At 32.2% G+C, this 15589-nt stretch overlaps 1 protein-coding gene across 3 annotated transcripts in view; it reads right to left on the reverse strand.

Annotated features, from left to right (window-relative positions):
- Positions 1–2092: 2092 nt before the first annotated feature.
- Positions 2093–15589, reverse strand: part of FHIP2A (FHF complex subunit HOOK interacting protein 2A) — a 37286-nt gene continuing 23789 nt past the window's right edge. For 2 of the 3 annotated variants that reach the window (XM_026704833.2, XM_026704832.2), the window contains 8 exons: positions 15344–15536; positions 14216–14385; positions 10698–10841; positions 8816–8906; positions 8030–8173; positions 5986–6126; positions 5570–5673; positions 2093–5480 (listed from right to left, as the gene is read on the reverse strand). In XM_026704833.2, the coding sequence (XP_026560618.1) occupies positions 5375–5480; positions 5570–5673; positions 5986–6126; positions 8030–8173; positions 8816–8906; positions 10698–10841; positions 14216–14385; positions 15344–15536 (1093 nt within the window). In that variant the 3' untranslated portion in view covers positions 2093–5374. Of the gene's footprint in view, positions 5481–5565; positions 5674–5985; positions 6127–8029; positions 8174–8815; positions 8907–10697; positions 10842–14215; positions 14386–15343; positions 15537–15589 lie in introns of those variants that run through there. The other variant, XM_087932704.1, reaches the window with a different exon arrangement.

Consider the following 15589-nt stretch of genomic DNA (forward strand, 5'->3'; position numbering starts at 1 on the left):
AACTGGACATTCTTAAGAAAGATAGAGATTGGAATGTGAAATTATATCCAACTGGATATAAAAGGCTTTTTAAAAATAACTAATGCCGCAGAGACTTTTACAACAGAGACTTGTGATTTGGGGGAATGAAATTAAATAAGAAAAAGCTTTATCATTAAGAATCAGTCAAGGACATTTGATCTTGAGATAATGACTGTGGTTGTTTAAGGTAGACCATGGAAGCCATTATGGACCTTCTAGGAGCAGAATACAATAATAGATTGCTAACAGAGGCCTTTAAAGTTTAACTTTGATGTTGGCTTTAATTGGTAATCATATTTTTTATATAATAGATATATCTAGTCAAATTGATTGGGTAAATAAGAGTTGTAGAAGTTTATAAATTGTGGATGTGTTTTACAAGGGCGGGATCTATTATTCATGAAATATACTGTAGTATTCAATTAGAGAGGAAAATCTATGTATATGTCTTATACATATACATATGTCTGATGATGGCAGATGAGATTCTGTGAAACATCGCTACAACTTTAAAAGCACAAAAATAATGACGTGAGAAACCCAAAGCTGAATACCATACATACATACATACATACATACATACATACACACACACAGACACACACACACAGACACACACACACATACATGTATGGTATTCAGCTTTGTTCGGGTTTTTCTTTCTTGGATTTTGTATTTTAATGTTGTGAATAAAATAAATGTTTAAAAAAGAGTTCAACTTCAATCTGCAACATTTTATAATTTTTTTTCCACAATCCTAGCATCACCTATAATAGCAACATCAATGAATTTCTTCTTCTTAGTAACTGTTATTTCAGGTAATTTATGAAGAAGATGCCTGTTTGATCTTAAAAGTCCTATAAGATCATAATCTGCTCATTTTCCAAAACCTTTCAACTTGATGGTTCCAGCAGTTTTTACCACATTCAAATCTAAACCTCAAAGTTTCCAATGAATAATTCTGGCGCCTTGGTCATTACTCTACTAGTAGTCAGTTTGTAAAATTTTGCTATAGCCACTGATCAAGTGGTCAATTGTTTGATTCTTTTTATTACAAAGGTGACATGCTGTTGTTTGCTACATATTAAATTTTTGCCTACATGCAATTAGTTGGCAAATTATTGTATAAATAATACAATGATATTTAATAAATAAAATAAAAAATAAAGCATTTGGTTTCTTTTTGTAATATTATCTAGGGATGAACATAAGAAGAAATAGTTTCCTTGTGGAAACTGTATTATGAACTTCATTAGAAAAATGAGGTTGCGAATTGGTGAATTGGAAGAAAATAACTGGTATGCGTTTGTGTGTGTTTGTTTGTGTGTTCCTAAGGGATGTGTATAAGCCTTCAAGCTTCATAGATTGCCATAACTGGTTTTTCACAATGGAACTTTGCAGTGCCTATTGACTTCAGTATATCCTCAAAATTCTGTTCTGCCTCTGAGGAAAAATATCTAAAGTCTGGACTTCTAAACATGTCTTTTATGTGTGCTCAAGTGGAAAATATGTGTACAATATAATGAAGACACACTAGGAATGATTTTAATGGCAGCCAAATCCACATGTTTTTTGTTTGATCCATTTTTTTAAATATCAATTGTTTTCAAACAACTGTTTGAGAAAGAGGCTTTTAATTAAGAGGTTAGGCAGCCATTCATAAAATGAATATTCTGTAGAACTGTGTTATATGGAATCTCAGTAAAATATTTTGAAAAGGGGGAAATTGTGCTATATGAAGAAAATGTATATAAGAATCAATTGTTGATATGTTTTCCTGGAATATTCAATCTATGTACTTCCGAGATTGTCAAAAATCTATACTGCATAGCTGCTTTATTCCCATAAAAGCTAAATAACAAGATAAATCAACATTTTGCTTTCTTTCAGAAAACCATGGAAGGGAATAAGGCTAACTAGGACTGCCATCAATATCTGCAGAATCATCATTTTTCACAGCCCTGAGAGTTTCTGAAGTGGGAGGCTAGACAGACAGACAAGATATGAAAACAATACTGGCTGTCCATATAGCCGGGGAAATGCTCAAACTTCTTCAAAAATAAGCAGTCACTTGTTTAAATTACTTTTTTATTTTTATGAATATCCCTTTTGAATCCTTCATGCATATTTTCAACAAAAAAATCTTTCAACTAAATTGTCTGACATAAGTTATAATTGTTCTATGTTGTAATTCCAACAGCTCTTCAGGAATCTATTAAACTTTGGCAAACAGTATCATCAGACTAGACAAAGTTCAGTAGGAAGGGCTTTATGAACATTTTACATTTGATATAAAGAGAAGAGGTGGTGCAACTCAATTCATGGTTAGATAAAGAGAAGTTTTCATGGCAGTAGACAACATGGCATAGGGTTTATTACACATAGCTATGCTGATGTGTTTGTTAAATGATAGTAATCCAATCTTTTTTCATATTGAGAGACCAATGAAAATACAGTGTTTGCATTGTTTGTGTTAATAAGTTAAATGAGGATGTTAGTTTAAGAATGAAAAGAAATTCAGCAACTCCTAGAAAGCTGCCATTCATTTTTAAAGAAATACCATGATAATTGGAATCTTTGTCTTGGTAATACTGCAAATACTAGGGTTTAGGGTCAATTAATATACAAATATACAGATGTAAACAGGTAATGTACAAACCAGCCTGAAGTTATATCTTGCATCACAACTCTAAAATTGCACCAATGAACATAGTATGACAATGCTACAAAGAAGAGATATGATTTACTACACCAATACACTTATAATAATAATACCTTAAAAGCAGCAGCTATCCTACTCATTCTCTCATGTTATTACATATCCAACATCAGAAACTAAACTAACATAGATACAATTAATGACAGAAAATGAAAGTTTCCTTTATTTACATAACTGTGCATCTAGGAAAAAAAATTAGAATTATACAATTCCAGCTTTCTTCATCCATTCACATATATAAACAACGCCTAACCTATATTGGTAATAAGTACCAAATAGATACCTCTAACCTTTTAACCCTAATGGTAAAACAGTAGAACTTATTGTATGTTTATCTGTGTGAATAATAAATAGCCATATATAAGTGTATGAACACACACAACATTCTCTCTTCAGGCTAAGGGTTGTCATGACATACATAATTCAACAATTCAAAACAGAAAATAACTAGCCTTTTTTTAAAAAAGTGCATGGAAATCAAAACATTTTAATGATTAAAGGAGCTCCATTTTGGAAGGAAAATTCGATCTGTTTTTATAAAAATAAAATGTTTCTTCTAAAATTTATGGATATATAAAAACAATTCAGTAAATAGAGAATGCGAAAAGCTTTCTCTAGCTTTGAAATGCATATTGTGGCAAAGAAACCCTAAACAGTAAGAGAATACATGAAAATCTTGGTTCTTTAATATTTCAGGAATTTACTGGCAAAATGAACACATTTCCTTAATGTGTATGGCACACATAATTAGACATTAATTGTAATGTTTTAGAAGACATGAATTTTAATATTAGATATTTTTGTAACCTTTCTAATAGCAAAACAAGACTTTCTTTCTTCTTACTCTTGGGGGGATTTTGATTTCTGTGTAGTCCAGTATGATTTATCTGGATATCATGAACTATACTTTTCAGGTAAAAGTACAATGCCAACTATGCACAAAATGGCTAAGGAATTCAAACTGTAATATTTCCCAAAACTGAAGAACATTATCCAAAATTTAAGAACTTGGCTAATTTGCATGCATTTACTCAAGTTTCACTATATTTAAAAGATCTATAATAACAATCTGACTAAATTATTTATACTTGTAGAAGTTTTAAATGCTTCATAGAATGGACCTATTTCCATAAAACTACTTCCTGAACTCTATCTTTTTCTAGCCAAATTCAGTAACATTCACAAAGAAAAACATACCTCTCTGAATGTGTAGATGAAGCCCGATTAGACAATTTTTAACATTATTTTAATTTTCAGTGTAAATGTCCACATTTAAGTCATTTAAGTATTACACTGTTCTCTACCAATCAGTGTTTGTCCTGTCAAATTTCTGCAACATTATACCCCAGCAAGTATTGTTTTTTTCTTTTTTCAAATACAAATCATAGGGCTATTCCCTTGCCTCTATGTCAAATGTACATCAATCCAAACAATATCTCAAAAAATTAGCAAACATGCAGGGAAATTATTATGAAGGAAGAACTTTAAAATTACATTAAATACTGAAGAAGTAAAAGGAAGAAATATTTTGGATTAAATTTGACTTTGCTGTACTCATGGTATAACAAATAAAGGAAAAGTGATTTAAAAGACTATTTCCCCCATAATGAGTCTATGAATCCCAACTCTTTCACATGGAGATCAAAACCAATAAAAATAATATAAAGGGTAGACAATGTACTTATTCTGATTTTTCAATTCATGGAAGATCAGAAGAGATGACTAATAGGACCACTTGGGTATCCCATCTACCCTAGATTATTTGGTATCACAAAATAAGGAGCTCTTTACTCTCTCTGACTTGTAATGAATTTCTTCAAACATTAACATCACACCTAGAAGTCAATTCATTTGTAACAGCCTGCAAGAATTCTGAGTAAAAAAACTTATCAATTATCCCTTGTGGTAGATGATAAGCCTTTCAAATTAGCTGGATAGTGAAGTAATTTAACAGCACAAAACTTGTGAATTTTCAACAATAAATAGGCACAAAATATGTCTCAGTCAAACAATCGTATAAAAATTATATGTAGCATAATAAGAGATAATGAATAAGTATTCAAATAAACCCTGTACTTAACTTGGCATCACTAGGGAGAAAGTATTGGAAGAATGTGAAAGATAATAGGAAAAAAAGCTCATGTTTATAAAGTTTGAAACTTCTTGGGTTTTTTTTCCTAATTGCCTGAAATATTTTAAAATACATTAATCATTTACTGGGTTTTATATAAAGGGATAAAACACACCTTAGCTATGACACAAAAACTATTATTTAAGCCTAATATTATAAAGCCTAATTTGTATATATATTTATATATATATATATATTTAAAATTTGCTACTTCCCAGGAAGTTATTTAAAGAAAATATTTTAATTAAAGTCCCAATCAATATAACTTCTGAAGCTGAACTTTCTTAGCTAGAGTCCCTTGGGTTGAATTGATGATAGGATGTCTGTTTCACATTTCCAAGTTGCCACTGCCATGAATGAAAGGACTTCAACCATTTGAATGTGTCCCATGTAAACTTCCTAAATGTATGGCAATGTTTTGATTTTTTGCTTTCTTGCCTGGGAAGGTTTATTAGCCATTTCTCATTGAAACATTACACAATCGTGAAGTTTTTGATTGCTGCTCATGGTGCTGATGAAGAGTGGTATTTCACAAATGCAATTGCAGCCAGTTCTTTACAAAATTCTTCTAATACTATCACACCTTCAAGTAATGTCATGTGGTCAACACTGTAAAGTGAAGACAAGGAATAGATTTTAAAAGCAGTACAACATCAGTAGGAAACAATCTGTATTTGACTGGTAATTAATATACTTACATAGGCCTTTCAGGTTCTAACCCAAGAAGACGTTTCCTGACCAATAGAAGTTTAGGTGTGAAATCAGGTATGCGCTGAATTCGTACCATGAGATCTCCAACAACCTGTATATTATTCATAAAATATTGAACAAAATGAAGCAAAGAATCAGTGTAATTATATGGATCTGAATCTGGTGATAAGGCATCAAAATTCAACTTTCTAAAGTACTGTGCATGTGGTCACTTGTGAGCTTCAGGCAATTCAGATGGATCTCAGGCACCCTATCAAATTCTCACTCTGGTCCATCTGATGAAATTGCATAGACAAAATGATGAACATTAACAAGAATAACAGCTGCCTCCCATTTCCAATTGCTCAGTAGCAACACCATTCACATATGTACAACTATGAGACTGATCAGATGGCGTACTTACCCTAACAATTACTGAAAAAAGAGAACGGCAGCCAGAAGCCAGATTTACGTAGGGATCCAAAAGGTATTCCTGAATATGTGGATGTGGAAACAAAGAAAGCTTGGACAATACAGATGTGACTTGTAGATTGACATCATATGGCTGTGAGGTAAAAAGAAAAGAAGTCATTTCCCCAATATACACATTCATTGTCGCAGGTACCTGAATTTTAGCAGAAAATTACTAGCTTTGCTTTTGTCCATATGCAAGGTTTACAATGAATAATTTTTTTATCAACCATGCAAGCACATGGCTTTAATTGTCTTGACAAAAAAAGGCCATTATATCACTCAAAGAAAGCAATGGCTGAGATTTCAGTTTTATTTCTTTAGGGCAATAATTGGTTTAAAGCTATCAAACTGTAAGCATAAAAGGGACAGGAGGTGTACAATGGATCAGTTATTACTGTTTAGACTATGCAGGACTGAAGGTTTCTATGTGTCCCATTCAATACACCAGTCGACTGTCATCTATACTGATGATTATCTGTGGAGACTGAGAGATTCTTATGGCTGCTCTTGTAATGCTAATAGCAGGCTGAGTATAGCACAAAGAATCTGTATTTTCTTTCTGCCTCTACTTCTGGTCCTTGAATATATTTTAGAAAAAGCGATGAAGATTATCATTAGGTGAAGCTCTCAGAAATTGGACTGGTGGAACAGTCCAACAGTCCCTAATGTACAACCATTCATTTGTTTGTTAGCATGCCATCTCCTGTCCATGGCTCAAGAGAACATTCAAATTTCAATGTTATTTTATAAGCAACCCTATAAGAAAGATTGTGTTTAGAGATAGTAATTGATCTATAGTTATTATAATGGCTTTTGTTTGTATCAGCGAAATGTCCACTTTATCTTTTGTTGCGCAGTTGTTATAGAACAGTAAGAGAGATGCAATCTTGCAAATACAGGAAACAAGAAATTTTCAGACTAGGTGGCTGTACACAGATTGCTTAGCGCCTTCTGAGACATTTCAGCTCCATAAAAAACTGAAAACATTCTGTGATTAGCAAAAACTATTGATATCAACATATTGGGATAAGAGGATGTTGGCTTTGAGAACAAGAGAACATGCATGGAACACATGGGTTAAATCTGTAGGAACTAACTTGCACTTAAGAAATAAAGCAGTTTTTGCAAAGTTTGGATAGGCAAAAATCATGTAATTTGGAAATTGTAGATACAGAATTTAAGTTTCTGTGTAAAAGAGAATCAGGAAAAACATCAATTATTCAGTTCAAAAGGCCAATATTAATGGATCAACAGCCATATACAATGTTGTGTAAGAACACTGAAATGGCATTTATGCAGAGCAGAACCTGCATCTGCCATAAACCATCATGGCATGCTTTGTAACAGGGGCCCCCAAGCTAGAAGGCCATGAGGGGTTTGCAACCAGGCTGCAGAAACAGCCAGCAAGCATGCAAGTGCATCCTCATTTGCACGAACAGTGGACGAGTGTGGCATTCCATTTAAGTGAATGACAGGCATGCTTGCTGGCCACTTGTGTGGAACTTTCCCCTTCCCTCCCCATCTCCAGCAGTTTGTAAAGCCAGAAACATTGGGGAACTCTGCTTTGTAAGACTAATAAAGACTGTACAAAAAAAAATTATGTCAACAGAATTGCATTCAATTGTAAATAAATGTTCATAGATATATTATTAAAATAATTAAATCACGTTTTTCATTTTAATCTTAAATGGGGTGTAAGAATATTTCCTTCTGATTTAGGTCAGCATTTTAGGCTGAAAAATGCAGCTAGCTTCCCTTACTTTAGTATAATCTAGTATACTGATAATTTATACTGTCCTCTCCTTTTAACCAGTTGAGATTCCATAGTTTTTAGCTCTTCTATTTGAGAGAGGGGCCAACTCTTTAGATCTGAGTTTATGAACATTCAACAATTCCCAGGTATACAAAATCACTCTCTATAGTGCAACTGTACTAATTTCCCCACAATTAGGTATGCTATATCACGAGAAAAGCAGCACAAAAGGAAGATCTACCTGATCCAGAATTTTGCCCATTCTATCAAAAAGAACTTTCAAGAAATGTCCTTCAAAGAATGCAGCTTCTAAATTGCACTTTTCCAGAGATTTAGGAGATCCTGGCCATTCCCATCGTAAACATATGGAACAATAATCCCGAAACTAAAGAAGGAAACATGTGATTACTAATTAATAAATTAAAGAACAAACAGTAACGGCAGGAAACACTTCAGTCATCAACTTTTTAAAGATCCCTTTTACAAAAATCCTAAAATAACAATAAGCAAGTCTGTCTATCTATCTGCATTACAGTATCCTTCATAGAATATTGTAAAAGATATTGTGAACTTAATTAATGAATGCTATTTTCTTTTTTGTCAGACTAGTTATATATTTAAAGAGTACACAACTAAATACCATACCACAAATATCACTTATGAAGAAAAATGAAGGTACTAATTTGAAGTTATTTGAAACTTTCAAACCACAAAATAGTATATTTCATTCTTTATCTATCAAGCAGTATGAATTGAAGCAGTATTTCAGTAGTAAATGAACATGGTGTACATTAAAATGCTATAAAATTTAATGTACACCATGTCCATTTACTACTCAAATACTGCTTCAATCCATAGTACCTGATAGATAAAATAAAGGATGAAGTATACTATTATGAGGTTGGTGCTTTTAAAAAAATAATAAAGTAAACTGTCACATAATTTTGTAAGCAAGTAAAGTTGGCTTCTGCCTTCCCCTTGTCTGAAACAATCATATTATATATAAAATAGCATTTTTTGTCTTTACTTGTCGATGGGCATCTCTGAGGTAGGTGTCATAACCTGTTCCTTCCACGTGGTAGGACGATTTGGCTTCATCTGGTACAAGACAGAGAAAACTGCAAAGATATATAAAACAAAGATATATAAGACAATTCTTTCTATGCCTTTACAACAATGAGCAATGCATTTACTATTTAACTTATGCTAGTCACCCAGAATGCAAAGAAATCTGTTGAGGCCTTTCATTCAATCTGCTTACAGAAATTTTGCACTACTGGAAAACAATGTTTAACCCACTCCTTGTTATTTTCAGTTGGCACAATATTTATTTCAGTTTTATATCCATCAATTTATATGCCCTTTAGAGAGCAAAATCAAACATAAATAAAAAAAATAGAAAAAAAATCAGTATCATGCCATGATCAAGAGCATTTCATAGATTTCATTCATATACTGATACACACTATTTTACGTATACATATGCACAAATGTTGAAGTCTGTCCTTTTCCTTTGTTGTATAGCATGTTAAAAGATCAGTTTAATGTATTGTTAATTTTTTTGAACTTTTTTGTGTTTATTGATTTGGTTTATTAACTTGAAAATACAAAGGTAATTATATAAATACAGCACTTACAAAACCTGCATATCTTATTAAAGACTTCTATCTAAAATTATGGATAATATCATTGTATAATATTTATAAATGATAATGAAAGCTATAGTTGAATGAATAAAATAATTACTTTAGGAAAATGGATGTTTGGGTTTAGTAGAAACAAAAATTGTCTCAACCAAACATTCTGGCTGTTTTAGGACCGAAACAAGACAGTGAGATCCAATTCTTTATTTGCTTAGACTAATAGAATCTTGCCAAACTAAAGGTGTAACTTTGTAAGGTATCATATATATACTGATAGATTCTAGGGTTTGTTACTCTCAATCATTGTCTTGTCCTGTCCACCCCCCAGAACTGGGCAGTCTCTTGATCCAGGCCTCTTTCTTGGAAAGAGCTGGCAAAATCCTCCCTCTGATGCTGCTGCAGATACACATCACATCAAGGCTGAGGTCTTACTGTGCATTGGAATTACAACAAATTATGCAAAAAGGACATTTAATTAATTTTTCTAATGAATTTAGAGAATAAGTACTACCATCTAATGGCATATCGCTCAGGATTTCCTCATTAAATTTCTGTTATAATTTTATATTCTAAGAAGCTATTTGTAAGTTTTGGCATTTTTCTTAATGAAGTGATTGAAGAGTGAATATTGTAGCATAATCTAAGTCCATATATTTATAACATTGTATAATTTTGAATATATAAAAACAGGCTTTAAATATTAAATTAAAGATTTCTGAAATCCAGCTCAGGAATAGAGGTCAGTCAATCCTTTGACGGATTCATTATATTCAAAGCTATCTACTGGTTTGTACTTACCCTTCTCTACAAACACTCTATTTTTTGTGAGGCTCAGTGAATACACACACACACACACACACACATCACAAGGCCTCTAACTCTAACCCATACTGTCACATGATAGATTCAATGTTCATCAGAAAAAGTAATCAATTAATCTGCTCCCCTTTAAACCTTTAGCTCCACCTTATTTATAGTAAACTCTTGATTTGAGTAATCTGGTATAGAAGCTAGTTCATTTGTAGGAAAAGAAAGACTCAGATTCAAGTCTAGCCTAAGCTATGAAAAACAGGTTCATTCTTGTGAGAAAAAAATGGACAAGAAAATGCTGTGCGTGTCACATTTATTCTTGGAAGGTCACATATAAATATAACAAACAATTAATAAAATATATACTATACCAATCATAGGAACTGGACTTTATTGCAGAAACCTAAGGCTTAGGTATTACTAACTTAAGAACGAGTATTAGGAAGTTTAACACACCTATTTACAATTTTATGGACTTCAGTTTTCCCATCATTTTTTGGATGATCAGGACTTGTAGGTGGTGAAGCACTAAGCCATTCTTGATTTGACAATATAGTATCAGAAGAAAGATCTGTAAACAAAGGATCTTCTTCCAGGTCTCTGTAGCAAAATGAGGAAAGAATAAAAGTTAATACTTTCTATTTGAAAGAGAACATTATATCTGCAATCTAGAAAAAAAAATACATCCATCCTATACAATTTCTGCTTCCTTTCTCTTTCAGCTACAGCCTTCAACTCATGAGCAGCTTTTTAAACATGTTACAAAAATAGCTTGAGGAAAGACATAAAAACATTATGTCACGAATCACGAAATAGGCCATTCCAACATCAGAATATTTGAAGCGTGAACCACTTCAGAGTTATTTCCTAGAATGTTGTTTCTGTTTCAAACAATATCTATTTTGATAACCAATTCACGATTGAAGCAATTGCAGAAAGATACTGTATATCTAGGTATTTATACGGCAAGGGAAAAAGCAAGTTAAATGTAAAAATTTTCAAGATGAAAAAGAATGAGGAAGATTGGCCTTTCCTGATTGGGAATTGTAGTTTATAGCCTGCTGTTTGGTTTGCATGAAAGAGTGGGTGTTGCGCAAAATAAAATAACTTCAGAAACAGAAAGGCATGACCTGAGATTTGGATGGCATGTTTTTTTTAAACAAGTTTTATTTCAGTTTTTTGCATAAAATACAAAAAAAAGTTCTTTTCAGTGGACAACATAATTCCAGGTCACCACTTTTACATGCAAATATGACAATAGTTATATATTATTTTTTTACATTCAACTTCCTGTCTTATCCTAATTTTGCTTAATTCTATTATTACCTTTTCCGAAATACTCTTTTCTCATTTAAATCTCATACAATTCCCATATACTCATATTTTACCTTTAGTACTTTTATCTATCAGATTTGCAGTTTCATCACATAATTTTTCCATTAATTCTAAATTAATACCAACTTTTACAGAAGAAAAGGAAGAAACAAAATCTAAATTAAGTCCCCCCCATTTACTAATTTGGTTGTGCCACTCCAATGGTTTAAGTATTCCTTAATTCCCCCATTTTAGTTCCCAACAAACATTTATTTTTAACTAGTTATAATAAAAATCATCCCCTATAAACTAAATAACATTTATATCTTTGCAAACAGATTCTGCATTGTATTTTCCCCCCATTAATTTCATATAATTCATTTATACTTTCAAAAGAGAGAAGGAAGAAAAAAAATTAACCCATTTAACTAGTCCTGGTCACTGATATTAGTCACATTTTAAACATCCTCACAGTTTATTTCAGTTATTTCAATATATTTATTAAACATTAACATTTCTTTTAAAGACAGAAATAATAATATGCATTTATATAAGTTATCAGTGTCGATCCTTCCTCTTAATGATCTATATTTCCCTATTGACTAATTTATAGTTACAAATACTTTCATACTACCCCTCATCTCCATGTGGAATCTCCTTTTCCTAATTCTTAATCAGCCATTATCTCTGTGTCTTTTAAATAGACAATTTCTTTTCATTATTTTACAATTTACATATTTCTTTGTTACCTGCTCCTGTTTCTCATTGCCTTTTTTCCCCTTTATTTTTCCACATCTTTCTCCCCTCCAGTTTTTATCCTCCTTTCTCTTTATATCTTCCTTTCCCATTTTGCTTTTCTGCTGATTCTTTTTGCCTTTCCTAGTTTCATAGGTATTCCCTTTTTCGTTATCTTCTTAAATGTCAAGTTTTTAACCCTCCTTTTTTTCCCTCTGCTTTGTAGTGTTCTTTGTGTTGAGCGTTTACTAAAAATGGCTTCTCCTTGTATCAACTCCTCCTTCTCTGAGGTTCGTTCTTCATGTTCTTCAGTCGAGATGGCATGGTTTTTAATGGTACATCAAAGTTAAGGTTAATGTAGACTTTAAAAACCATTACATTGTAAGTGCCATATTAAGAATATGGAACAGATACAAACAAAGGCTTTGCCTGAAAATGTCTTTGTGAGTCTTAAGACAAGGATTTTATAGGAAAGAAAAAGCAGTGAAAGAGAAATGATGAATATATCTAGAGTTGTCAGAATATAAAGAATACAAGATGTAAAGAGACCCACTGACTGCAGAATGGATTTCATTTTCAATTATTTTCATATGTATTATTAAGAGAAAGTAGACAAAAGGACATTAGGAACTGAATGACTTAAGATGAAATTTGAAACTGAATTATATGCATAGGGTAAACATATAAAATGTGTAAGCTTTTACTGAAATTTCAAATGGAAACAGAAGCTGAAGGGACTATGATAAAATGGGTTAAGAATTTTCAAATAATGTACATTATAACGTACAGAGGGACCAATGGAAAAATATGTGGGCTAAAAGGATTAAAAATCACATTCGATTACAATTTATAAAATAATTTTTATAAAATTATATACCGTTGGTACATGACATCAAAAAACTATCCGGAATGTGTATAGATACTTCAAATCTATGACGAAGATGTGGAAAACATAAAGATTCATTTTATCAAGCTTGGTAGACTTGTAAAAAAACTAGAAGATTTTGGGTCCAAATACTTATAGTTTAAAAAGCATTTTAAATATTAACATTCTACTGAAACCAGAACTTTTTTGCAGGGACAATTTGAAGAATTCATGGAAATTGCTTTTCTAAATGCTAACTTAAGCAAACTATGTGCAAAGATAGAAATCCTCTAATATACCCAAAATGGAGAAATGGTTGGTGAAGATGATAGAATTTGCAGACATGGCAAAACTGACATTTTCAGGCAAAATAACCACATTTGTTAGTGATTGAATTTTTTTTGTTAGTGATCATGGATTTTTCTTTTCTAAAGATTGAAAAAGTAGGAAAAATTAACTCGTAATTTATGGGTTTGATGATTGGAAAAGGTAAAGAAACATGAACCTCTCTAAGGGATCCTTAGAGAGGATAAAATATAAATGCATTTATTTCTGTAAAAAAAAAAAAGATTAGAAACCACTCTTTTACTTTTATTTTTCTTTCTTTTCTGTCTCTCCTTTTATAACTTAATTATAACTTTCCTTTATGTTTAATTAATTATTTTGTAACAAAATTATTCAATAAAATTAATTTTAAAAAATGAAATACACTGGCAGCCTGGGTGATTTCTGCAGCATTGGTGTAACATGGTGGTGCCAAGACTGGTTAGTAAGCAGAAATCACCCAGGCTTGTAGTATCCTACTGCAGGTAAGGTTGCTGTTGATGTACATTCTTCATTCATATCTCTTGCATGAAACAGCAGCATTTTCGTGATTTTACTTCTACTTTTGAACTACTCGTGACCTATTAAAATAACACATTCAAACATCTACATTCTCAATCATTTGCTTTTTATAATAAATCTACTTAAACTAAAATGTTTTTAGTTTTTTTAAAAAAACTAATGAATCATTATAGCTACTTTAGAAGAAATTCAGAAAATTCAGAACGTAACATACACTGCTCCTGGTATCTGCCCATTTTCTACCACGTCTTTGTCTTCTTGGCAGGGTGGTTTATATTCTGTATAGTTCCTCTCTTCTAAATTTCTAAGAACCAGGTTATAAAGAATATGTTCATCAGGCTTTTGCAAAAGATGTTCAAACATTCTGAGGGTCATTATGCTGATCTGTAGAAGTAAAGGAGAAAAAAAAGACATTAAAAGATACTGGAAAAGGTTAACTGTCTTTTTCATATGTGTTCTCAATGTTATTATGCTGAAGAGACTAACGTATAGAGATACATAACTAATGCAATCAACACTTGGAAAATAGGTTTTGGTTAAGACAAACAAAATTGTTACCATCTCCTAATTTGGTGGCTTGCTACAGGTGTAGATTTAGGAAAAGCTGCTGTAAAATTATTTTGGAAATCCATCTGAATGAACTATTCTAGGTTAGGGATAGGAAATTGTCATACCTCTCCAGCACTGAATTAGTATGGTTTGTATGGCTATTACTGAAGTTGCAATTCAGCAACAACAGAAGGGCCACAACTTTCTTACGCATATTCTATTCTACAGTATTCTGCTTAGAGAATGGAAACAAGACATGCCACAAGTTCAAAGTAGCCCTTAAGTGAATGTTAGAGGCTTCCTAGCCTGAGGCAAATCTTGAGGTATTAGTCTTCTAATTCCTAGACCAGCAGAGCACTTTAGGTTATCAGTGACCTGCACAGTCTTAGAAAGTGCTGACAAGTCTTTCTACCTCATGATTTTCCATTTCCTCTCTTACCCATCTCTGCATCATATCCTAAAATGCTAGTATACTTTATTTATCAGATAGGAAAGGAAACTAATATGCTAGGGATTGCATACAGACTTTTAAGCATTTGTTTTTCAGTACTTTATGAGTTACTCTGAATTATTTATCCTCAGAGTGGCCTGCCCACTGAAAAATGAGACTATTTGAAGATGTAGCAGTTGTAACCTTCAGTAGAATTCAATATTTTAAAATATATATTTACTTATGGTTATCTGGTGTCTAAACTATTCTGTAATGCTGTTCACCATTTAAAATGTATTAATACACATCTTGAATATAATTTGTTTCACAACAGCACTATGCACTTGCTACATTTGAACTTACCTCATCTGAAATGTGATCACAGTGCTCAATTAATCGATGTCGCAATGGATGCCGGTTGATATCTATGAGTTTTTCTGGCTCCCGCTGCTCTCCAAGAATGAAGTAAACCATTTCGTGAACTAAGGCATCCGATGAGACTTGACGAACGATACGATGCAACAGGGCAGTTGAAGTAAGAATTCCAATCTCTGAACTGATCATAACAAGATTTTTTTTTTTTAAAAAAAATTGAATGACATGAGTTCT

The sequence above is a fragment of the Pseudonaja textilis genome, chromosome 4 (genome assembly GCF_049901715.1).
Source record: "Pseudonaja textilis isolate UNSWEBS1 chromosome 4, rPseTex1.2, whole genome shotgun sequence".
NCBI lineage: Eukaryota > Metazoa > Chordata > Lepidosauria > Squamata > Elapidae > Pseudonaja > Pseudonaja textilis.